This window comes from Coregonus lavaretus, assembly GCF_964263955.1.
Source record: "Coregonus lavaretus genome assembly, chromosome: 3".
Classification (NCBI taxonomy): domain Eukaryota; kingdom Metazoa; phylum Chordata; class Actinopteri; order Salmoniformes; family Salmonidae; genus Coregonus; species Coregonus lavaretus.
Genome location: NC_139990.1, coordinates 50,637,867 through 50,663,757, shown reverse-complemented (window position 1 = coordinate 50,663,757; position 25,891 = coordinate 50,637,867). Strand labels below are relative to the sequence as shown.

The 25,891-nt window shown below is 43.0% G+C and overlaps 1 protein-coding gene across 2 annotated transcripts; it reads left to right on the top strand.

Moving 5' to 3' along the window:
• The first annotated feature begins 639 nt into the window (after window positions 1–639).
• LOC311126481 (leukocyte receptor cluster member 8 homolog) lies at window positions 640–19,476 on the top strand. Of its 2 annotated transcripts, none has more exons than XM_084158526.1 (15): window positions 640–965; window positions 5,897–6,029; window positions 12,271–12,429; window positions 12,713–12,769; window positions 13,374–13,842; window positions 13,992–14,148; window positions 14,419–14,589; window positions 14,748–14,993; window positions 15,207–15,371; window positions 15,755–16,046; window positions 16,144–16,245; window positions 16,360–16,428; window positions 16,572–16,701; window positions 16,834–17,041; window positions 17,168–19,476. In XM_084158526.1, exons 1-15 carry the CDS (start codon window positions 925–927, stop codon window positions 17,328–17,330), a joined length of 2,562 nt encoding a protein of 853 aa, XP_084014652.1. In that variant the 5' UTR covers window positions 640–924; the 3' UTR covers window positions 17,331–19,476. The 2 variants fall into 2 exon arrangements, with proteins under 2 accessions (XP_084014652.1, XP_084014651.1); XM_084158525.1 differs by having other exon boundaries at window positions 12,686–12,769.
• Window positions 19,477–25,891: the final 6,415 nt, after the last annotated feature.

The window sequence follows — 25,891 nt, the reverse complement described above, 5'->3', positions numbered from 1 at the left end:
GAAATTTGGTTGTGGATCAGCAGTCTTTCTCTTGTTATGTCAGTCACTACACAGTCACTCAATTAACCCATGTCAGCTAACGTTTTTTAGATTGATAAATGAGTCTAGCCAGCTATCTAAACATGTAGTAATCATGGTCGAATTACCGACTGGGGGGCCCCTATTGATTTTGTTAGTCACTCACTTAGGGCCCCCAAAAGGCTAGGGCCGGCTCTGACTGCACCTGTGGGTATGGATGTGGGTACAAAGACCCACGAGTCACTGCGGCCAATCTTGATGAGTTCAGATTTTTTGTGGCCCCCACCCCCATCAAAGTTGGCCACCCCTGGTCTAGACAATCGTATCACATTCACCTTGCTTGACAGTTGTGTTGTGGAGGATGAAGAGTCTTAAATATGTATATGTATCTTTTTTTATATACTTATAACAGCTTTTCACCAGCAGGAAGAGTAAAAACATATATTATTCGGTAACAACAAGGGTTAGGGTGTTTAACAACAATAACTTCATTATCCAAGTGTAGTAGTTGTAATGAGAAGGCAACATTTACTGTGAAATCTAGGAACAAAGTTGGTAAGTATTTTCCTCCAATGAGAGGAGGCGAGGCAAAGGAAACGGAAGGCGAGGCATCCGTTTCATATCTAATGCAACTGCCATTTTGTTTCTCAAGTTGAAGATCAATTGCATCCACGGTTGTTCATGTGAAAATGGCATTATTCGACGTTTAGATATTGCTTTATATTGTGTTTTTCCTTACACTTAAAGACTGTCTTGTTGAGAAGTAGTGGATGGTAGAGTAAAAGACTGAAGGACCAACTTTCCTTGTATATTGTGATTTAATTGTTATTGTTTACGTTTGGGTCTAAAGGCCGACGACGTTCTATTAGCTTGGTACTGTAGCTAGCTAGCTATCTCGGTGGCAAAATGGCGGCGAATACGACCCAGACAGCTCCAGCTGCTAACTGGTAAGACCTTAAATTATCAAGTTTAACGTCATATCTAGTTTTCGGATATGTTCTCACTTTATTTTGACCTGTATTCTAGCTAGCTACTGTTGGACATCGATATTTAACGTTCGAAGAATGCCTGCGAATAGCCAGTGTTCGTCTCGTTCCCTTAGTTAACGTAGCTACGTTACCTAGCTAACGACAACGCGTAAGCTTACTGTCTAGTTAGCTATTCAACGTTAGCTAGCTCCTGATTTCCTTCAACTTCGTATCAGTTGGCATTCTCTACTAGCAAACACCACCAACTATGTAGTAAGTAGTTATTATGATAGGCAAGGTAATTAGCTAACTGGGTCACAGTCCAGTAACTTAACATCCATCCAAGACTCTCACTAAGTAACGATATCTTCCAGACCGGGTCACAACAACTGCTAGTATCAACACGATTTACTTGCTGCACTGCATGTTCTGCCCCATTTGACCATAGATAAAGTCAATCTGGAGAACATTGGTCCAAGAGTAGACACTTGATGACCCCTCCTGGATCTGAAAGAAATTGATGTAAACTTCACCTTGATTCGCGTAGCTTTCACCTAGGTGACACGTCTTGTCATGTCTACGATGGGTCATCAAGAACTGGTGTAATAGGGTAATGGGTTGATTCCGGACCGGGCAGTTGACCTACTCTTGTCTGACTTGTCATTGAATCACTTCTATAATATTTGGAAATGGTCTAACTAGTTGTCAGCAAAGTTACTGTCCCTTAAATATAGTCTGGGCCAGGCGATGACTGTTTTATTCTGTAACAGCAGGGGTTCTTGCTATTCTTCATGTGGAGTCAAAGCACTCTTATTTTGAGCTTGGCTAAAAATACCCTCTGCTAACAGAGACATATTTATCTCCCACCAATGAGAATGTCCCATTTTATTTAGGGGGCCACATAAATAGCAGGCATTTAATCTTGTGTGTGTGTGGCAAGGCCATGCTCAAGCAGCTGAGATGCTCCTTCAACAGGTTACCTTACTAAAATGTATTCATATACACTGAACAAAAATGTATCTAAAATGTTGTGCAAAAATGTGTTTACATCTGTTAGTGATCATTTTGCCTTTGCCAAGATAATTCATCCACCTGACAGGTGTGGCATATTAAGAAGCTGATTAAACAGCATGATCATTACACAGGTGCACCTTATGCTGGGGTCAATAAAAGGCCATTCTAAAATGTGCAGTTTTGTCACAACACAATGCCACAGATGTCTCAAGTTTTGAGGGAACGTGCAATTGGCATGCTGACTGCTGGAATGTCCACCAGAGCTGTTGCCAGAGAATTTAATGTTAATTTCTTTACCATAAGCCGTCTCCGACGTCATTTTAGAGAATTTGTCAGTATGACCAACAGCCTCACAACTGCACACCACGTTTAACCACGCCAGACCAGGACCTCCACATCCGGCTTCTTCACCTTCGGTATCGTCTGAGAACAGCCACCTGGACAGCTGATGAAACTGGGTTCGCACAAACTGTCAGAAACAGTCTCAGGGAGGCTCATCTGCCTTTATGGCGTCATTTGGGCAAGTGATTTGCTGGTGTCAATGTTGAGAACAGAGTGCCCCATGGTGGCGGTGGAGTTGTGGTATCGGCAGGCATAAGCTACGGACAACGAACACAATTGCATTTTATCGATGGCAGTTTGAATGCACAGAGATCCCGTGACGAGATTCTGAGGCCCACTGTCGTGCCATTCACCCCCCGCCATCACCTCATGTTTCAGCATGATAATGTCGGCCCCATCTGTACACAATTCCTGGAAGTTGAAAATGTCCAAGTTCTTCCATTGCCTGCATTCTCACCAGACATGTCACCCATTGAGCATGTTTGGGATGCTCTGGATCGACGTGTATGACAGCGTGTTCCAGTTCCAGCCAATATACAGCAACTTCAAACAGCCATTGAAGAGGAGTGGGACAACATTCCACAGGCCACAATCAACAGCCTGATCAACTCTATGCAAAGGAGTTGTGTCGCGCTGCATGAGGCAAATAGTGGTCACACCAGATACTGACTGGTTTTCTGATCCACACCGTTTTTTAAGGTACACTACCAGTCAAAAGTTTGGACACACCTACTCATTCAAGGGTTTTTCTTTATTTTTACATTGTAGAATAATAGTGAAGACATCAAAACTATGAAATAATATCTCCCGAGTGGCGCAGTGGTCTAAGGCGCTGTATTGCAGTGCTAGCACTGTCGTAGCCGGCCGCGACCGGGAGACCCATGGGGCGGCGCACAATTGGCCCAGCGTTGTCCAGGGTAGGGGAGGGAATGGCTGGCAGGGATGTAGCTCAGTTGGTAGAGCATGGCGTTTGCAATGCCAGGGTTGTGGGTTCGATTCCCACGGGGGGCCAGTGTGAAAAAAAATAATAATAATGTATGCACTCACTAACTGTAAGTCGCTCTGGATAAGAGCGTCTGCTAAATGACTAAAAATGTTTTTTTTAATGTAGGATTCTATATGTAAATTAGAAGTTGTCCACCAGATGGCAGCAGTGTGTGCAAAGTTTCAGACTGATCCAGTGAAGAATTACATCACTACACAATATTTTGTCTGCCAGGAGTTTCCCCAAATGTGCTGAATATGTTTTCAAGTACATAACTATAGAGAACATACAAAAATGCTATGGTAATACAACATTTTAGTTTGCACACACACAGGAATGTCATAAATGATGGATCATTACTTCCCTACAGAAAATACACTAATCTTCACACATCTAGATGGCAGGGTGGGTGTGGAGTCAGAGGTCAAACTGTAGAACCCAGTTCCTACATTCTAATATTTAAAAAATGATTTTTCAAACAAAACTACACTACATTTTATCCATGGGAACCTCAGGATGACAAATCAGAGCAAGATTACTGAATGTAAGTACATTATTTACCTTGAGGTGAATGTACCAAACCAGTTGCCGTGATGAACGTTTTTTGTTGTTGTGCACTATCCTCAAACAATAGCATGGTATTTTTTAGTTATAATAGCTACTGTTGGACACTGCAGTTTGATTAACAAGAATTTAAGCTTTCTGTCCATATAAGACATGTCTATGTCCTGGAAAGTTGGCTGTTGTTTACAACACCATTCTAGTCACATATCGCATATTGAGCAACAACCGTCCCGGATAAGGGACACCGATCCCGTAGAGGTTAAACAAATCAAAATGTAGTTTATGTTTGAGATTCTTCAAAGTAGCCAGCCTTGATGACAGCTTTTCACACTCTTGGCATTCTCTCAACCAGCTGAGCACTTGATGGCTGCTTTTCCTTCACTCTGCCGTCCGACTCATCCCAAACCATCTCAATTGGGTTGAGGTCGGGGGATTGTGGAGGCCAGGTCATCTGATGGAGCACTCCATCACTCTCCTCCTTGGTCAAATAGCTCTTACACAGCCTGGAGGTGTGTTGCGTCATTGTCCTGTTGAAAAACAAATGATAGTCCCACTAAGCAGATGGGATGGCGTATCGCTGCAGAATGCTGTGGTAGCCATGCTTGTTAAGTGTGCCTTAAATTCTAAATAAATCACAGACAGTGTCACCAGCAAAGCACCCCCACACCATAACACCTCCTCCAAGCTTTACGGTGGGAACTACACATGCAGAGATCATCCGTTCACCCACACCGCGTCTCACAAAGACACAGCGGTTGGAACCAAAAATTGCCAATTTGGACTCCAGACCAAAGGACAAATTTCCCCCAGTCTAATGTCCATTGCTCATGTTTCTTGGCCCACTACGCCTCTTCTTCTTATTGGTGTCCTTTTAGTAGTGGTTTCTTTGCAGGAATTCGACCATGAAGGCCTGATTCACACAGTCCCCTCTGAACAGTTGATGTTGAGATGTGTCTGTGACTTGAACTCTGTGAAGCATTTATTTGGGCTGCAATTTCTGAGGCTGGTAACTCTAATGAACTTATCCTCTGCAGCAGAGGTAACTCTGGGTCTTCCATTCCTGTAGCAGTCCTCATGAGAGCCAGTTTCATCATAGCGCTTGATGGTTGTTGCGACTGCACTTGAAGAAACTTTCAAAGTTCTTGAAATGTTCTGTATTGACTGACCTTCATGTCTTAAAGTAAGGATGGACTGTCGTTTCTCTTTGCTTATTTGAGCTGTTCTTGCCATAAAATGGACTTGGTCTTTTACCAAATAGAGCTATCTTCTGTATACCCCCCCCTACTTTGTCACAACCCAACTGATTGGCACAAATTAACTTTTAACAAGGCACACCTGTTAATTGAAATACATTCCAGGTGACTACCTCATGAAGCTGGTTGAGAGAATGCCAAGAGTGTGCAAAGCTGTCATCATGGCAAAGCGTGGCTATTTGAAGAATCTCAAATATAAAATATATTTTGATTTGTTTAACACTTTTTTTTGGTTACTACATGATTCCATATGTGTTATTTCATAGTTTTGATGTCTTCACTATTATTCTACAATGTATTTTTTTAAAGTAAAAATAAAGAAAAACCCTTGAATTAGTAGGTGTGTCCAAACTTTTGACTGGTACTATATCTGTGACCAACATATGCATATGTATTCCCAGTCATGTTAAATCCATAGATTAGGGCCTAATACATTTATTTCAATTTACTGATTTCCTTAATGAACTCATAAATCTTTGAAATTGTTGCATGTTGCATTTATATTTTTGTTCAGTATAGTTACTGATTTCCAAAAATAATGAATCTTATCTCTTGAGTAAAGAATTGGTGTGCTGTAAATATCGCTGGTTTGGTGGTATTATCTTCCAAGTTAACAAACCTGAATCTTAGTCACGTTATGTCGGTCATGTTAAATAGGCTGTATTCTCTTTTCAGAGTATTCCAGTGTATCGGACATTTGTTTGGTTTCCATACTGAATGACTGACAGTCAAGTGTCTCCTGTCTGTTGTAGGTCGTATGGAGCACCAGAGGCCCAGACAGTCTCGGAGAACCCAGAGTGGGAGAAGGCCAGACAGGCACTGGCCTCCATCAGCAAGACCCAGAGCGCCACCAAGACCGCTCAGGCCAACCGGACCACAGCACAGGTGTGTGTATGCTTATGTGCCCATGTCTGTGTTTTGCTTCTGGAATGTGTTTGTTCACTTACTGTAATGCAAGTTCCCTACGTTAATGAAGTGAAATTCTGCTTAGGAAAGGGGTTTCATATTTTCCAGATTTCAGTTATATCGGTCTAATCCAGGGGTTCCTAAACTTCTTGGCCCGTGACCCCGTTTTGTAATTTAATTTTTTTTGCAACCCAACCATGTAAAAAAAGTTATGTAATCAACCGCAAATGTTTACTTTTTAAATTGGGGCTATGACAGTCTTACAAATCAGTCTGACAGTACTTTTGACAGTATTTCAATCTGAAGGAAGTATGGTTCGAAGTGAATGAAATGCGTAAGAAAGGTATTGGGAAGTTCAAAAGATCATCAGGCAATAATTTTGTATGATATTCTGTGTAGAAAATAACATCAACATTAACCACGTTTCCATCCACAGTTTTCATGCAAGTAAAGTCATATCGTATAAAAAAATCACAACAGCTGTGATGGAAACATTTTTATAAATGCCGAAAGATCATTTGTTCATTCGAGGTGGGATATTTTTGTCTCGGTAAAATGTATAATGCGAGAAATGGCGGTGGAAACGTCTTTATGCGCAAATACTGATATAATAACCATCATATCGATGCAAACTTAGAGTCACACGATGATATGGTGTGTGTGGTCCGCCCACTACAACTCGGGAAACCATGCAGTTTGTTAGGCTACAGATGAAGGAAATGATTATGAACCTCACAGGCTATTGAAAGTGCACGCTATGAACTTACATTTACATTTTTTACATTTTAGTCATTTAGCAGACGCTCTTATCCAGAGCGACTTACAGTTAGTGAATACATTATTTTTTTCATACTGGCCCCCTGTGGGAATCGACCCCACAACCCTGGCGTTGCAAACGCCATGCTCTACCAACTGTGCTACATCCCTGCCGGCCATTCCCTCCCCTACCCTGGACGACGCTGGGCCAATTGTGCGCCACCCCATGGGTCTCCCGGTCGCGGCCGGCTACGACAGAGCCTGGATTCGAACCAGGATCTCTAGTGGCACAGCTAGCACTGCGATGCAGTGCCTTAGACCACTGTGCCACTCGGGAGTTAACTTGATGCTCCTTTCCAATAAATATCAAGGGTCTTATTCTGGTGACATGATGATCGATGCTTGACTGCCGTTTGACAAATACAAATATCCATAATAATCTCATCATGTAGACTGTCCTACCTGCACAGAATACCCGCACTGTATCTGCAAGCTGTTGGCTAGAGAGCATGTACCAAGACCAGAGTTGGGAAATTTGCTATTTAACGCAACAGTTTTTGTGACCAAACTATCGGTAGAGTTGAAAATGTGACGGAAACACATTGAGCTTTTGGTTTTGTGCACTACGTCATCACGCACAGATTTTTCTCCGCAACAAGTCAGTTTGGTGGAAACACACAACTGGAGGGAAAATGCGCATATTTTCTTTATGCTGATTTTAGATTATTCGCATGAAAATGTGTTGCCAATTGAATGGAAATCTAGCTAGTGATGTTCTTTGATTTAGTGCTTGGTCGTCCGTTCTGTTCTATTGAGTCCTGCGCGACTTGTGCGCATTGTAGAGGGAAACAGAATACACATATATGTTCCTGAAAGTCTTCTCTTTCAGTGATGGGGCCATAATATTTTGTAGCTTAAACCATTCCAAAAGAGTCACATTTTATAGGAAAAAAACTGAAACTACTCAGTTTATTACAACCATCTACCATCTAGCGCAGGGGTGTCAAACTCATTTTAGCTCAGGGGCCACATGGAGGAAAATCTATTCCCAAGTGGGCCGGACCGGTAAAATCATGGTATATATAACTTAAAAACAACAACTTCAGATTGTTTTCTTTGTTTTAATACTATCAACATAAAATATAAAGCTGGAGCCTGAGGACAGTGTGTCCAAAATAGTACAAGCACAACATCACTATTAATCATAAAACACCTCAAGTTTATTTGAAAATTCTAAAGAAAAAACACACAAACACACAATGCCTCAGTGATTCACAGAAGTATATCACAGATCACAGAACTATATCAGGGTGTCATTTCTCAGGCAGAAATGTAGATACAAATAATGAAATCCTGTTCCCCAAACAAGTGCAAGAACCACAGTCAAGAATAGGTTAAATATACAAATCAATTAAAAACAATAGCACATCAACATAAAAACATATAAACATAAAGCTGGAGCCTGAGGACAGTGTGTCCAAAAGCACAACATCACTATTAATCATAAAACACCTCAAGTTATTTGAAATTCTGAGGACAAACAACACACAAACACACAATGCCTCAGTGATTCACAGAAGTATATCACAGATCACAGAACTATATCAGGGTGTCTCATGCAGCACTTTAAGTGGGGTTGCATAGTTTATTTGACTCCTGATACCTGGCATCTTTTAGCTTTCACCAGCGCATCAATATCAGGCGTCACATCCTGAGTGGCAGCCAACTTCAGGATGTGATTCAAGTGCTTGTGCGTGAGCCTTGAGCGCAGCTTTGTTTTATTTATGCTCATTACAGAGAACTTGCTCACAAAGATATGTCGTTCCAAACATGCACAACCGTTTTGCAGCGAGGGCTGTCAAGTTGGGGTAACCTGGCAAGAGATTCTGATAAAATGTGTCCAAGACAGCTGCGGCAAATTTGCCCTTCAAATCCGAGTCACACTGCAAGTCTATTATTTCAAGTTGGATGCTGACGGGCAGATCAGAGGGATTCACGGTGAATGGCGAACAAAAAAACTTTGAAGTCTTTCTCCAGTTCACCAAAAATCTGAAAGCGTTGCTCAAACTCCCTTAACAGTCCCGTTATTTTATCTTTGAACCGCTTCATGTCTGCCACATGTTGGGTCGCGCACACATTTTTCAGACAGGGGAAGTGAGCTGCATCACCACCGGCGAGTTGCGTCTCCCACAATGACAGCTTCAACTTGAAAGAACGTATTTTACATTTACATTTTAGTCATTTAGCAGATGCTCTTATCCAGAGCGACTTACAGTTAGTGAATACATATATATATATTTTTTATACTGGCCCCCCGTGGGAATCAAACCCACAACCCTGGCGTTGCAAACGCCATGCTCTACCAACTGAGCTACATCCCTGCCGGCCATTCCCTCCCCTACCCTGGACCAATTGTGCGCCGCCCATGAGTCTCCCGGTCGCGGCCGGCTGCGACAGAGCCTGGATTCGAACCAGGATCTCTAGTGGCACAGTTAGCACTGCGATGCAGTGCCTTAGACCACTGCGCCACTCAGGAGTATGCTGTCATAATACTGTCATAATACTGCGTGGCAACTTTGTTGCGCCCTTGCAGCTGTTTGTTCAAGTTATTCAGGTGCTCTGTAACATCCACCATAAATGCAAGGTCCTGCATCCATTCTGCGGAATTAAATTCTAACACTGGTTTGCCCTTTTCTTCCATGAACTGTTCAATTTCTTCTCGTAAATCAAAGAAACGCCTCAGCACAGCACCTCGGCTTAACCATCTTACCTCAGTGTGGTATGGCAGGCCATAGATGTGGTCTTTCTCTCTGAGAAGGCTGTCAAACTGACGGTGATTCAGGCTTCTGGATCGGATGAAATTAACAGTTTGGATGACCACCTTCATGACGTTATCCATCTTTAATGACTTGCAACACAAAGCCTCCTGGTGCAAAATACAGTGAAAAGTCCAAAAATCACGTCCTCCATTTTTCAGATTGCACTTTCTCTCTGAACTTTGTCACAACGCCTGCTTTTTTCCCGATAATTGAGGGCGCACCATCTGTAGCCATGCTGACAGCGCGGGACCAGTCCACTCCGACCCTGTCCAGCGCGCCGACGAGTGCAGTGAAAATATCAGCTGCTGTCGTTGTATCTGTCATCGGCACCAACTCCACGAACTCCTCTGTGACGGTCAATGTGTCATCAACTCCGCGGATGAAAATGGCCAGTTGTGCAACATCTGTAATGTCCGTGCTTTCATCAATTGCAACCGAAAACGCAATAAATGACTTTACTTTTTGCTTCAACTGGCTGTCCAAATCCACTGAAAGATCGGAAATCCTGTCTGCAACTGTGTTTCTTGTCAGGCTGATATTTGCAAAAGCCTGGTGCTTTTCAGGGCACACAATCTCTGCTGCCTTCATCATGCATGTTTTTACAAATTCACCCTCACTAAATGGTTTTGAAGCCACTGCGATTTCATTAGCAATGAGGTAGCTAGCTTTCACTGCAGCGTCACTGATGTCTCGGCTGTGAGTAAACACAGACTGCTGTTTCTTCAGACCCACCAACAGTTCATTCACCTTCTCTCTTCTCCGCTGTCCTTGAAAGTTGTCATATTTGTCGGCATGAAGACTCACATAGTGGCGACGAAGGTTATATTCTTTCAGCACTGCAACATGCTGTGAACACACCAAACATACAGCTTTCCCATTCAATTCCGTGAATAAATAGAAGGATGACAATTTTTCTTGGAACACTCTGCACTCTGCGTCCACTTTTCTCTTTTTTGACAGAGACATATTGGGGCAATGAGGGTGCCAAAGCACATAATGTTAAAAGTAGAAGCCGTATTAAATATCGCGGGCAAAACAAAGTAGCTCATCCGGACTGGCTGCACTTGCTTGACCTATTTGCTCTGCCCCGGTATAAACAGTTTTCTTGCTTAACACAATTGCTATTGCGCCATCCAGTGGACACAATTGGAACAGCAGTTTATTTTATTGAAAATTTGCAGCTAATTTTTATACTTTACAAAATCATCTCGCGGGCCAGATTAAACCCGTTTGCGGGCCTGATCCGGCCCGTGGGCCGGACGTTTGACACCCCTGATCTAGCGGCTACCGGACGTTACTGACGTAACCTCGGTTCTATGAACCAAGCGCAATTGTTAATTATTTTTACTTGAGAATTTCTCCCACGACCCCATTTTGAAATGAAATGATGGTCTAATTGTTGCAATTATTGGTGCCTATTCTAAAGCCGGGTGTACACTACACGACTTTCAAAATCCTAACATCGCTGAGCCTCTCACATTAAACAACTGTCTTTCCTGTCGTTTTTTTTTGTCTTGCCAACGTAGTGGTGCGCACAATAAACGATGTGGCACAGACTGGGTCACACACTACAAGATTCTTCACCTGGTTGTGAGGATTCTCCATACCACGCTGTCTCGCCAAAACAATGATATTATGTGATAACATTTAACGTAGCTACAACGAGTTGTGGCTCAAAACAGCCTCATAAACGTTTTCAGTCAGGCATTAACAATTCCCATACAAAGTTGAAATATCTAGCATACATTTTGAATTGAATAACATTGCTTGTGAACTTCAGAGCTGTAACGATTTTAAGCTTTGGTTAAAGGCAAATACAAACACATACTAGTAGTAGTCATCGCTCCGGCTCCAGAGTCTACAAATTCTGGATGATGCAAAACAACGTCATCTCGCTGGCTTCTTCTCTGGCGAGCTCTCATTGGCTATTGCTGATCATCGTTCTCAAAACTTGTCATTTCACAGCTCACACTACAAGAACATTGCGGATTTTGTGCCGATAAAATCAAACATGTTTGAAAATATTGGGACGTCTGGAATTGCTTAAAGACGAGATCGGTAGCCCTCAGATTGAGTCTGACCCGCTCACATTAAACGAGCGTCGGTGATGGCCGCGTGCCCAGAGTAGGCAACGACATGGGGATTTTGTCTCCGATCTCCAAAACATGTCTGGGACAGCTAAATCGGGCCCAAAATCGTGTAGTGTACACCCGGCATTAATCTCACAGGCGCTTGTTATTGGATACAATGTGTTACCTCAACAGTTATCTTACCTTGACGAGCTGTACAGCATGGACCATTTTCTTCCTGATACAACACACTGTCTGATCTGGGCCCGTATCCACAAAGTGTCTCAGAGTACGAGTGCTGCTCTAGGATCAGGTCCCCACCTGTGTATGTAGTCTTAATAATTACGATTCTAAAAGGCAAAACTGATCCTAGATCAGCGCTCCTACTCTGAGGCTTTGTGGATACGGGCCTAGGTCTTCCTGACTTTTCCCCTGAATATGATTCAAATGGATGAGTAGGCTTTCGTTTTGATTTTCTGTGTTGTACACGCACATCCCTCCAGAATCCAATGTGTTTGAGGGGTGTAATCTCTCCCATCTCTCTTCACTTAGTTGTCTGTTTGTGTGTGTTTCTAGGCTGGTCAGTTTCAGCCTGCAGTAACTGAGTCCACAGCCATACAGCAGCAGCAGCAGCAACAACAGTACTACCAACAGTGGTACCAACAGAACCAGCAGCAGCCGTATCCTGGGTACACCTACCCCTACAATTACTACTACCCCATGGCCCCGGGCCCTGTAAGTGTACATATCCTCCACATTTCAGATGAACTGTAATGTAGTCCTTGGCAATGATTTCACCGACACTGATGCCGGCTTTATGCCCTATAGCGTTTAGATAAGGAATTGGAATTGTTAGATTTAGCCTACACATTACAAAAACTGCACTTTGCTACTATAAATGAACCGTTCACACAGAATGCACAACATAAAACCATTTATTGAAGCCAAGCCAGTACCACATTTTGAAGTGTGTTTTCCTCTAATTCTCCAGTATGGTGGTGGTGGCTATCCTCCTCAGGGCCAGTATGGTGTACCTCCAGGACCTTACCCCTCTCCCACCACTCCAACTGGACAGGTAACCATCAGAAAACTGCTGCTGTTGCTACTTCATCAATCACGTTTTCAGTTAACTTCACTGACTTCCTCTATTGCAGTTTATTTATGAATCATTGACTAAATTATTCACCAATGCCAGACATTTGTGTAAAAATTACTTTCTGTTTCCAGATAGAAGTGCACCATTGTATGAATTAAGATGTAATTGATGACCGGCATTTGAATAATGTTCTATTTCTACCCTGACAAGCGTCCCTAATTATCTCCCATGGTCAGGTACAACCCTACACTGTTGATTGGTCAATGCATCTTGCTGCCTTGTTGACAAAATGACAGAGCGGCACAGATTACTGTTTGATTTGAGAAGGGCGCTCCTCCCTCCCCGCTTTCGTCTGATGACGTAACAGGCCTTTGCCGGTGCCCTGCGGTTCAGCATAATCAAATCCGCCCACTGAGAATCTGTCTTGAGCTGAAGTCTCTTGCAGTTAGAAAGCTTTAATCTGCATTTCTCCTTTCATATTTAGATATTCTCAGTTTCAAGTTTTTGCAATCTCTGCGGTTTATTACCTTTCTTTCACAATAGTCTATTTTTCCCCATCTATTATTTTCCCCTACCTTCCCAGCCTCCATCCCTGCCCGTGATGGATGACAAGTCCTCCAGCTACCCCCCTCAGCCTCAACCCCCTCCGCCTGCTGCCCCTCAACCACCCCCCCAGAGCCCCACGAGCTCTGAGCATCCCCCACCCCCTCCTCCCCCAGCCGTCCCTCCCCCTCCCAACTCCCAGTACCCCCTTCCTCCAGGGCAGAACTCCTACAACTCCAACAACCCCATGCCCTACCCCAACAACGACCCCAACCAGATGAGAAGTTACAACCACAACCAGGGCAGGCCCAGCTATGGGCAGAGCTACCAGACTCAGAACTCGTACCAGCAGCAGCAGAATAACAACCAACACCAGCAACCAGGACCGGGTCAGTATGGACCAGGAGCTGGGAGAGGAGAGGCCAACAAAAACAAGAACCATCAACAACAACAACAACAGCCACAGCAACAAGGAGGACAAGGACAGCAGCTCTGGCACCGCATGAAACGTTAGTGTGTGAGGGTGTTGACGTTGTGTGTTTGTGTTCAGGTATCTTAAGCATAGTTTTTCTGTTAACTTATCTTCAGGTTTGTGTTTGTTTCCCATCACTTGGTGTTATTGTCTTTGTTTCAATGCCTTCTTTATTGTCTTCCACAGAGGCACCTGGAGCAGGTGCAATGAAGTTCAACATTCCCAAGCGACCCTACGTCATGACCAATCAGAGTTTCCCTCCTGGGGAACAACCCACCGGATTGGCTGCTACTCCTTCCTCCCCAGCTGCTGCTCCTGCTGCACCTGGCGGTGCCCAGACACGGTGAGGAGACAGCTACTAATGACACCAATATATGTCTTTACTATCCTTACTACCTACTGGGGAAGAATGATTCTTCTTAATCATGTAATTCAATGCACATCAAAGACCCTTGATGTGTTTAAAATCTCCATCCAATAGGCTTCTGAAGTACCATGTCCCTCTTTCTCAAACTAATCATTAGTCACTTCAAATTGACCTAGTACCCCCAAACCAGTTTCCTTCCCCCCCGATTTACTGTTGCGCTGCTGATTATAAAAATGTTGCCCTCAGGCCCCAGGACTGGCCCCAGGCGATGAAGGAGTATGTTCAGCGCTGCTTCACAGCCTGTGAGAATGAGGAGGACAAGGACCGCACCGAAAAGGGGCTGAAGGAGGTCCTACAGAAAAGACTACAGGATGGGTCTGCCTACACCATCGACTGGGACCGCGAGCCTCTGCCTGAGTGAGTGGAGCAGTTGTTCTTGAAAAAGCCTGATGTTTCACTGTCTGGAACTTATAAAGCCTGAATCCCATTTTGGAGACCAAATGCCTCATTTCTGCCTAAACCCTATCAAGAGGTGCTAGTCATCCTAACCCTTTCTCTCCTCTCTCCCCATCCAGACTGAAGGCCAAGCAGTCTCGCTGGGAGGCTGTATCCACCCAGAGGACTCTGGAGAGTTCCTTGGGCCGAGGTGGGGGTACAGGTGGGGCTACGCGGGGCAGGGGTGGTGGGGCCAGGCTGGGGCACTACAGGAACGTCTTCTCCCAGAGAAGCCCCTCATCCAGCTCCTCAGGCTCCTCCTCTCGCTCCCCCTCCCCCTCTCACAGCCGACACAGGGACCGCAATGGCCAGAGACACAGGCGCAGGTGAGAGACAGAAAGAGTGTGTATGTTTTGGGCTAGTCCAGTGATTTATGTTTTTTCGTCATAATTGGCCAGGTGTATTATTTGTCCCAACCTGCTTTATTATAGGTCAAATATTCCCCTTAATATAGTATAATGATAGCCACTCTAAAAAGAGAAAGTATGCTGTGTAGTTTTATCTGTTGTTGTAATGTCCTGTTTGTTCTCCTCTTCCAGTGACTCTGAGTCCCAGTCGGACAGCAGTATGTCCAGTGACCTCCGAACCCAGCTTCCCCGGCGCAACCAGAAAGGAGGGCGTGGCCGTGGGGGCGACAGGGACCGGGGCAGAGGGGGTGGAGAGAGGGGACGAGGAAGGGGCGGAAGAGGCAACAGAGGGCGGAGGTAAACAAGCATGTTTTGGCCTAAAGTAAAATTCCACTCAATGTTTGTGCATGTCAGCAATCAAGTTTTCAGGATGTATAACTTTCAAAATACAGAAATACAGCCTGTATGATGCATTTTGCATCATATTGTGCAAAACTCGGCATCATATGATGCTAAATGCATCATATCGGCTGTATTTTGAAAGTTATATATATTGACTTTATTGCTGACATGCAAAACATTCTGGGACTTAATCAACAATGGACTAATGAAACAAATACCAAAAGTTAGTTATTGGATGATTTTTTTTTAAAAAGTCATTGGCATTGATCCACATACCAATATTCACCTTTCCCTGATTCTCATTGTGCTGATCACATTTCTGCTTCTCTTCTCCTCAGAAACATGGATGACGCTAACTCCACTGTCCTGGGCAAGAAGAGGAAAGGTGGGAACGCCGGCCTAGACTTCCACGACCCCCACCGGGAGGCCAAGAAACAAAGCCGAGCAGCACGCTTCCACAACACCAAGATGCGCTCAGAGCCTCTGGTGCTGTCCATCAACAACCTGGAGCTGCCCAAGGAGGACCTGAGCTGGGACGACTGTCCCATCGTGGGCACCTGCCAGGAGATCACCAAGATCTACCTGAGACTCACCTGTGCCCCCGACCCTGCCACCGTGCGCCCCGTATCTGTGAGTATCGCCTGTCACCTGGAATGAGATGATCCTTATTTGAGACCCATCTTCAGATGTAGTGATACTCGTCTCCTAATCCCCGGTCTCTGGCCAGGTGCTGAGGAAGTCTCTGTTGGCGGTGAAGGCCCACTGGAAGACCCGCCAGGACTACCCCTACGCCTGTGAACAGATGAAGTCCATACGACAGGACCTCACGGTCAGTTTACATGTCCATTTTAGTTTTGTCTAACAGGCACTTTGTCCTCACTCTGTATTTGAGTCCTATTGTATGAGGATGTGAAAACCGGAGGCGTCTCTCTTCTCCTTTCAGGTCCAAGGAGTTCGTACAGAGTTCACAGTGGAAGTATACGAGTGCCACGCACGCATCGCTCTGGAAAAGGTGAGAGGCCATCTCCATACATTGTCCCCCTTTTAGAGACAGTCATCTGACATCATATTTGATGTCAGGTGTCGTATTTGAGTTTAAAGGTGCGGTGTCGTGCTAGATGTGCATTCTTCTCTAAATGTTTGCGTGGTTACCAGGGCGACCACGCAGAGTTCAACCAGTGCCAGATGCAGCTGAAGGCCCTGTATAAGGACAACCCATCAGAGAACATAGGGGAGTTCACTGCTTACAGACTACTCTACTATATCTTCACTAAAAACTCTGGAGGTAACTTACCACCTGCCCACACCTTCCTAATATTACTCATCAATCATTATATTTCTGCATTGGATTTTGGCTCGCATTGCATAGCATTGAGCTTAATGTCCTGATTTTTTTGGTTGCGTGTTGCCCCCCCAGACATCACAACTGAGCTGGTGTACCTGACTCCGGCGCTGCGGGCGGATGAGTGTGTGTCCCACGCTCTCTCCCTCCGCGCCGCCTGGGCTCTGGGAAACTTCCACCGATTCTTCCAGCTCTACCGGAGAGCCCCACGCATGGCATCCTACCTCATAGACAAGTTTGTGGAGAGGGAGAGGATGATCGCTCTCAGGGCCTTATTCAAAACGTAAGTCAGAGGCCTTTCATTGAAGTCCATGGTTCCTAACAATTCATCATTTTACATAGTTGTATGTAGGATAGAAATGCTCCAACTTTAAATTGCCTCTCCCTCTCTTCTCTGTGTTTTCCCCAGATTCAGACCAGACTTGCCGGTGGAGTATGTGCAGTCCAGTCTGGGCTTCCTTTGTTTAGACTCTTGCATGGCCTTCCTCACAGGCCTGGGTGTCACCTTCTTCCCCTCTGACCCCAGCAAGATAGACTGCAAAACCAGCTCAGCCTGTCTGGCAGCCTCCTGAGGGGGTGGGGGGTTTACCAGGGAGGGGGGAAAGCACACTAAAGGGAGATACTAAGGGATAGACAGGGTGAAGAATGTACCCTACAGTTCTACTGCACTGCACTTCAGACCTGTCCAATCATTATATAGAGGGAGACTAGTGGTTAGACTGAAACTACAATTAAGTCCTGTAGAAAGAGGGAGATATGCACTAGGACCCACTAAATCACTTAATGGTAGAATGCAGTGAGAATCCCACCCACAGATGCACTGCACTCACAGATATGGACTGTATAACAAGCGTGCGAGGGAGATTATCTGCATACATGCTGCACATCAAATACATTTAGAGTAGCTTAGCTCCACACATCTCTGATCAACTCAAGATATTAATTATACCATCGACTTAGAACATTTTAATGACGAACAGATGATGTTAGGGATTACTTCAATTTAAGACCCGAAGATCAAGCGCCAACTCACACAGATCAGGGACGAGCGTAGCCTCAAGGTCTCCCATCCACTATCGCTCTCAGAAGTTTTAAGCTAACAGTGTTCTGTTATGTTTTTCCTTCCCTCAAGTCAACAGCCTCAAACTCAAGCGAAGACGAGCCTTGAGAACCCAAGAGAGAAATGAAAACTAAAGGCGCTAAAGTCATCCCTCAAGCCCTCATCCAACAGGCTGCTCGTCTACTCCAAAACCAAACCAACAACCAGAGAAGAGGTTCTTCTGTTCAGGTGTTCAGCTCTAGAGACTGTGCTATCCCTTTGCTGCTTTCAGGAAGCCTCCGGTGATCCAGCGTCCAATCCGGGAGAAGAGGAGATGGTGGTTTGTATGTCCTGTCCTGCCCCCCCTTCCCCAAAGCTGTCTACGATTGGCCATCAGGTGGGGAAAGTTAGCCCCACCTCCTGTTCCTGCCTAGCCCTGCACACTTGGCCCCCCTGAAAGGTATTGACTGAGAAATCTAAAGGTTCTGATTGGCTCCTTGCCCAGTTTGGCCACAGCCATCCTTACCCCACAGTTGTCCACTACCCACAGTCCCCTGCTTCATCCTTCAACAGTCGTCACCCAGAGTTCATCAAAGTCTGACCACAAAGTTTACATCACAGTTATATCTGCTCTCCAATATAGTAGACCTCCAAGCCTGGCGTCTAGTCCCTTCTGGTAGGCATTGACTTATAAAGTGTGATGGTGGATACAGTCCCCTAGTGTTTACCAAGAAGGGCCTCTGCAATGCCTCGGTATGTGTCCAGGAGGCAGGATATCCACCTATAGTCCATCTATCCCCTGAGAGCAGGCAAGGAGGTAGTCTCCCACCCCTTAAGAGTACCAAATAACCAAGTTGAGGCTCTGGATGAGCCTGTGGTGTTTCCTGAGTTACCCGATCAACAGCCCCCTCAGCTGCAGCTGCATGGAATATCGGTGGTCAAGCGCCAAGGAGAATTCAGCTCCACCAAGATGGTGGCAAAGTCTCCACTTTCAAATGTGGCGGCTGGATCAATTCCACCATACAACAGATGGAGATGAGATCGCTGTCTGCAGATGGAGATGAGATCACTGTCTGCAGATGGCGGCAACGTCTGGGTTTGTATGCTCCACGCTCTGTTCAACAAGGCTGAGTATGTGTGGCTGGTAAGAAAAAATGACTCTTGGTGTGCTGGAAGGAGGTGGATGACAGCACGGCAAAGATCACCTGGTATTCACTATGGGCTCATTCACAAACACTAACCATTGGTTTGGATTAAGGTGTATGATATGAAGTCTATGGTAATTGCTTAACTTCCATTCACAGGTGATGATAGTGTGTCTGAAATTGTGCTGTAAAATTAAGGGCGCCAGTATTAACCCTTGGGGAACACCCTTCATTGGCAAGACAATGATAAAGCCAAACTGTCAAATTATCCAGGTGCAGATACCTTTTAAACCTGAATTTGTGTAACTATCTAGTGTAGAAAATTGAACAAACTGTCTCAATTGTAAAAGAACATTCTGCCACAAAAGGTTAATTTAGGACATTAATGTTGACTGCAAAAGCACTCCACTCTGCTTATCAAATGTTTGTAATCAAATAATCTGGTTATATATTTAAAGCTAAGAAATCACCATGTGATATGTTTAAACCCCATTGCAGACATTTTGGTTTTCAATAAAGAAAGGTAGGAGTGAAGGATTGTAGAGTAGTTATTTTGGGGTCTGGCTGGAATGCGGTTTTAACCAATCAACATTTAGGATTAGACCCACCCGTTGTATAATAGGCTACATCGCTGTGTATTCTCTTGATAAGATCTGAAGAGAGGAGACTAGTGTGGAGAGTTAATTGTAAATCAACATAATTGGCAATACATAAATATAACCTAGAAATGGAACATGAGTTGGTGATATCAGTTTACCTAACATCAACATATATACCCCTTGTTTTCAGGCATGACCTTGAAGAGTATTAACTTGATTCAGATCTTGAGCTTGAGGTATTTTAGTGCGTTCAGCCATTGCAGAGATATCACATTTTGTCACATGCGCCGAATACAACAGGTTCAGACTGAAATGCTTACCTACGAGCCCTTTCCCAACAATGCAGAGTTAAAAAGTATGAAAAATTATCAAAATAAAAAGGGAAATGGTAAAGCAATAAAATAACAATAATGAGGCTATATACAAGCTAGGACTCTACTTTCAGGATGAACAGAAGTCGGTGTGCTGTAAAAAATGTCCTGTGTGCTCATCTATAGAGTAGATGTGTCAGTATCTAATGTACATTGTTGTGGATTCAGTTGACCTTTTTTTCTTCTTCTCAGTAACTAGTATTCATTGATCATTTTGATATTTATGTTCACCAGGGTAAGTGTAATTTTGACAAATGTATATGGTGAATGAGAAGCTGAAACATTTTAGATATGGGTAATAAACAATTAATTCTAAAAGACAATTGATGTAAATATGTAAATTTTAATTACCGATCTAAAAAGTCGGATGATTTGCAATACATTGCCTATCACCTTTTTGATATTGCCGTGGATTAAAATGGGGAATTGATAGTCACTACTTTTTGTAGTGCAAACACTTGCGTGATTTCTACCCTACATTTTTGACAAGGTTTTACAGGGATTGAAAATGGGATTGCTGTATAAACCAAATATTTTCTTGCCAAATTTCCCTCAGATATGCTAACTTGGTTGACCCCTTTAATTTCTTACTCATTTTTTAAATGCTCATCTTTTGTAAACCCATTTTTTCGTATTTTTTAGTTCATGCATTTCTGTGTCATCCTTTCTGGCTATCTGTACTCATGAACCCCTTAGAGCAGTGGTATTCAAAGTCGGGATCGTGACCCCTAGTGTATGGAGGACTAAAAGTGCCACAATTAAATAAATAAATACACCATTAAATAATTACTTAAATGTGTCATTAATTAATTAAAATTAGAATTAAATACATAAATGTGTTATTAAATGTGTCATTAATTAATTCAAATACCGATTCATTTTATGTAAAATACATATATAATAATTTCACTATTTACATTTACATTTCATGGTCCTGCGTTGGAGTGCTTCCTGAATTACTTAAAACTGTCAAACTGACCCATCAAAAGTTGGTAGGCGGAACCTAACGCCTGATTGGTTACCCTCTGCATCAAGCCAAGACAAATCAATTCCGGATAATGTCAGCAGGTCCTGCTTCTACATCCTCTGCTAAGTTTAAAATGTCTCTAACCAACTCCCTGGAAAGTTCACGGAGATCCTCCATTGTCTCTATCCAGGTTGGCCTACTCTACTTCAGACCAAAGCAATGGATCAGACTAGATTCGCGTTAGCCCCGCCCACTGACTTTGATGGGTCAGTTTGACAGTTTTAAGTAATTCATGAATCACTGCAATGCAGGATCATGAAATGTAAATGTAAATAGTGAAATAATTATATATGTATTTTACATAAAATGAATCGGTATTTGAATTAATTAATGATACATTTAATTACACATTTATGTATTTAATTCTAATTTGAATTAATTAATGACACATTTAAGTAATTATTTAATGGTGTATTTATTTATTTAATTGTGGCACTTTTAGTCCTCCATACTAGTGGGGTCGTGAGGGAACTGCAGTGGGGGTCGCCAAAATGTAAAAAAATAAATGCAAAAACATAGTTCATATTGTATGGGACAATATAGAAACGTTTTTGAGAAATATCATTTGAAAAATCCAATTTTATTGAGTAAATGTATTTATTGGTTTCTTTTCATTTTGATGAGATGAACGTGTAATGAATTGAAGGTTATTTGTTGTCAAATAACCTCTTTTTTGGGGGGGTTGTCAGTAGATTTGGGGTGGGTGGGGTCATGAGAAATTATTCCGGGATAGAACATTTGGTCCTCAGAAATTCTGGTGGAAAAAAATGGGGTCCCCGCTGAACAAGTTTGAATATCACTGCCTTAGAGATAAGTAATGTACTAAAACCACCACACAGCATCCTGATGGCAAGAAAAAGGTTTGGTTGTAGGCACTGCACTCCCATCAGCCAAGAAACAAACTGTTACTGTTTGTGTTTGTGTTGCTCAAGTCTCCCATTTGTCAATTTCTTTGGAAGTAGTTTGTCATAGGGCAAACCCAGACCTGTTTCAGATTAACGGTGACTTGGCTGTTCTTTGGCTGGTGTGAGTCAGTGTTTTGATATGGTAACATATCAATATGGTAACGTCATTATGTTATTATTATTAATGATTGGATTGAGAGAGCCTGTAATATAATCCTATGACTGCAGTATCAGTTTCAATATGAATGTCTGGATAAATAATCTGTCTTCTCAGCAACCCGTCTACCCATTTATAGATGCCTTTGTTTCATTTGACTGGCAGTATTTTGTGTGTTATGTGCTCTTGTTTCGGTCACTAAGATCCTTAATTTCAGAAGTTGTACTCATGACTCAATGTGTCTCTTCTCTCCTCCTCTTCACCTTCCTATCCTCTGTCCCTCTCTTTACTTTTCCCCACTCCCATCACCAGTCCTTTTCTCTTATTTTCTTCTTGCAGTACTGCATTACAGGAGCAAAAGGAATGTGAAAAGAGAGCACCTCCTCCCCAGCCTCCAGAAGAAAGCTGGAGAGAGGGAAAAGTGTGAGAAATGCAAGACTTAATACTGCCAACTCAAGTTCAAGCCATTTTGTCGCTATGACCTGAAATGTTGCAGTGTCTTATACATGGGAGCCTGACTTGAATTGTATTATGTTTTATTTCTGAAAATACATTTTAATCAAGTCTTTTGAATGTATTTTATTTGACTATTCTTAACTCGAATCAAGAAAACTATTTTCCACTCTAGTTTGCAAGAAACCATTTTGGAACATTGTTGCAATTTCCGTCTATAGTTAGGAAGGCCTATACCTGTAAACCATCAAATGTGTTAATGTATACTGTTTGTCCAGAAACATTTGCATGTGTTTTTGTTTTTCATAACCAGTATGTTCCTTAGAAATTGCTTTATCATTATGTCAACTTCTCGAGTACAGATCAATATTTGGTAAGGCAACCTTTTTTGGCCAGTGAATTCTTGGCGTCTCTGTAACCTCTTGATGTATTTGTCAGCTGCCTCTCATGTTGTCTACTGGTAAATTAATTTGGCCACATTTTGGTATTTGTCGTAACTTTTCACCTGCCAGATACAACAGGAGTTAATTTAACTTGGTAACACAGTAATAAGTATCTCTAGCATGTAAACTACTTTTTGGGATTTCAAATGGATCTGGACATACAGCATACAATTTCCATTATATCAAGGATAATACTCAATTCCATTCTATACTTTTTTTTCTTGTCTGCTTATATTTGGCTACATTCCTGTCTGTTTTGAGTAGTCCGGTAGAAGTTGGCTCCCATATCAGAATATTTGAAATGTGTTTAACACAGGTTTGTTGACATGCTCTACTTTGATGTTAGATGGATTATGGTTTATAGTATGATTGTCTTGCTCTGTAACTTTCCTAAACAGGATGCTGTTCTGTCTTGCTTGTCACAGTTGATTTCAGACACCTCTTCAACAGTGAAGTCAAGTTTATGTAGTGTACTATCTCCTGGTCAGATTTGTTTAACATTGCAGAACCTCTCATATCTCACGTTGATGCTTTTAATTCTGATACATTCATTTTTTTGTTCAATAGCGTTTCCAACTATATATTTCCATGTAACTAAAAATGCTTCTCTTTAAAATCTGCTGCTCCTTCTCTCTCAACTGTTCCTTCTGACACCCTATGTTTTTTTTTTTCTCACACTTCTTGAATTTCTTGAAGCCCATCAATGTGTAACTCCTGCCTCCGTTTTGTCCTGTTAGACTGCACTTGAAGAATTCCCTTTTCTTACTTCAGCCTGATGCATCGGTTCATTTTTCATCTTTTCATTTTTCACTGTATTTAGTGGACTTGTTCTTTTGCTCCTTTTCACTCCTCTCTCTCTCCTTACCTGCATGTGTCCCCTCCCTCTTCCCTTTTATCAGAATCTCTTTCTCCTTTCTCCACCCTCTTCATTTTGAGAATCTGTTTGCTAGTGACTGTTTTTGCTGAGTAACTATCCATTCTCAGTAGTAAGTATTGCTTCTACACTGCTTAGGTGGTTTCTGTTGCAGCAAGCTGAAACTAAAGGATATACCTGCAAAATATCTCCTCCCCAGTCTCATCCCTCCCTGGATTGTATTTGAAATGAAATACTCCCATTTTGTAAATACTGTGTATATGCATTTTCTTTTCTTAAACCTAATAAAAAAAAAAAGTTTAGAAATAAGTATTGTTTGTCTTGAGTTATTGAAGTGACATTTTACACTTATACTTAATCATAATATGAAAATGGATGCTGAAGATTGATATTGTATCAAACCCAGAAGACTACTCACACTGAACATTGACAAAAAGGCATTTATTGAAGAAAATAACTATGATCAGAACTGAGAGACAGCAATGACGAGTGCTGCAGCAATGGACAATCAATCATATTACAGGGACAGTTCAGTGAGTTGATAGATTGACATTCATCACATTCAAAGTCCTGATTTTTTTCTCAACTCATCTGAAATTCCTGCTTTCACATCACTTGACCATCAACATGATTGCACTGTTTCTAGGGATTGGCACTGAACTTTATTCAAGGAACAATATTAAATGTCAAAAGAATATGACAGAAAAGAGTCTAAAGAATAGCTCACTATGACCAGAGAGCAGTTTTAAAGGCATGCAAAGATGGAAGCAAAATAATGAAGAGGAAATTGAGTAGGCTAAAAGCTATAGGGTAAAGAAGCAACAAGCACTGTTAAAGCTACAAGCCTAATTAGCATGTATTATAGAGAACTACAGATAGGTAGACAGGAAGTTCTACAAGATACACTACTGAAGAGAAGTTCATAATGAAGGAAAATAAGTTATAGGGAGAGAAAATGACTAGTTTGTAAAAGCACACAGGAATAAAAGGTGACAGACTTGAAAGCAGGATTTGAAAAAATACATGGAAGGGTCAATATAAATAGAGAAGAAGAGGTACACGAGAAAAGAGCCGACTTCAGAAAAAAATGAAAGCTATGGGCATAGAACATGACAGAGAAAAAGGAGAGGAGATGGAAGATGCTGACTAGACTACTAAAAGATGAAAGCAGTTTTTCAGAGCTCAGCAGAAGACAGGAAAGCATTCAGAACAGTGGAATGGAGAAGAAGAAAGAAGAAGAACAGCATAGCAGATAAAGACCTAAACAGAAAGCCTAGAGGGACAGAGAGGAGCAGAGGGAAAGAGGAGGACCTAAAGAGGGACAGAGAGTAGCAGAGGGAAAGAGGAGGACCTAAAGAGGGACAGAGAGGAGCAGAGGGAAAGAGGAGGACCTAAAGAGGGACAGAGAGGAGCAAAGGGAAAGAGGAGGACCTAAAGAGGGACAGAGGGAAAGAGGAGGACCTAAAGAGGGACAGAGAGGAGCAGAGGGAAAGAGGAGGACCTAAAGAGGGACAGAGAGGAGCAGAGGGAAAGAAGAGGACCTAAAGAGGGACAGAGAGGAGCAGAGGGAAAGAGGAGGCCCTAAAGAGGGACAGAGAGGAGCAGAGGGAAAGAGGAGGACCTAAAGAGGGACAGAGAGGAGCATAGGGAAAGAAGAGGACCTAAGAGGGACAGAGAGGAGCAGAGGGAAAGAGGAGATCCTAAAGAGAGACAGAGAGGAGCAGAGGGAAAGAAGAGGACCTAAAGAGGGACAGAGAGGAGTAGAGGGAAAGAAGAGGACCTAAAGAGGGACAGAGAGGAGCATAGGGAAAGAGTAGGACCTAAAGAGGAGCAGAGGGAAAGAAGAGGACCTAAAGAGGGACAGAGAGGAGCAGAGGGAAAGAAGAGGACCTAAAGAGGGACAGAGATGAGCAGAGGGAAAGAAGAGGACCTAAAGAGGGACAGAGAGGAGCAGAGGGAAAGAAGAGGACCTAAAGAGGGACAGAGAGGAGCAGAGGGAAAAAAGAGGACCTAAAGAGGGACAGAGAGGAGCAGCGGGAAAGAGGGGTATCTAAAAAGGGACAGAGAGGAGCAGAGGGAAAGAGGATGACCTATAGAGGGACAGAGAGGAGCAGAGGGAA

What these genes read in the sequence shown, in the direction of transcription:
- LOC311126481 (XM_084158525.1), top strand. Translation starts at nt 925, where the DNA reads ATGGCGGCGAATACGACCCAGACAGCTCCAGCTGCTAACTG. An exon ending in CCTGGCGGTGCCCAGACACG is followed by an intron (nt 14,149 to 14,418) that starts GTGAGGAGACAG and finishes TGTTGCCCTCAG; the next exon opens with GCCCCAGGACTGGCCCCAGG. An exon ending in CTTCACTAAAAACTCTGGAG is followed by an intron (nt 16,702 to 16,833) that starts GTAACTTACCAC and finishes TTGCCCCCCCAG; the next exon opens with ACATCACAACTGAGCTGGTG.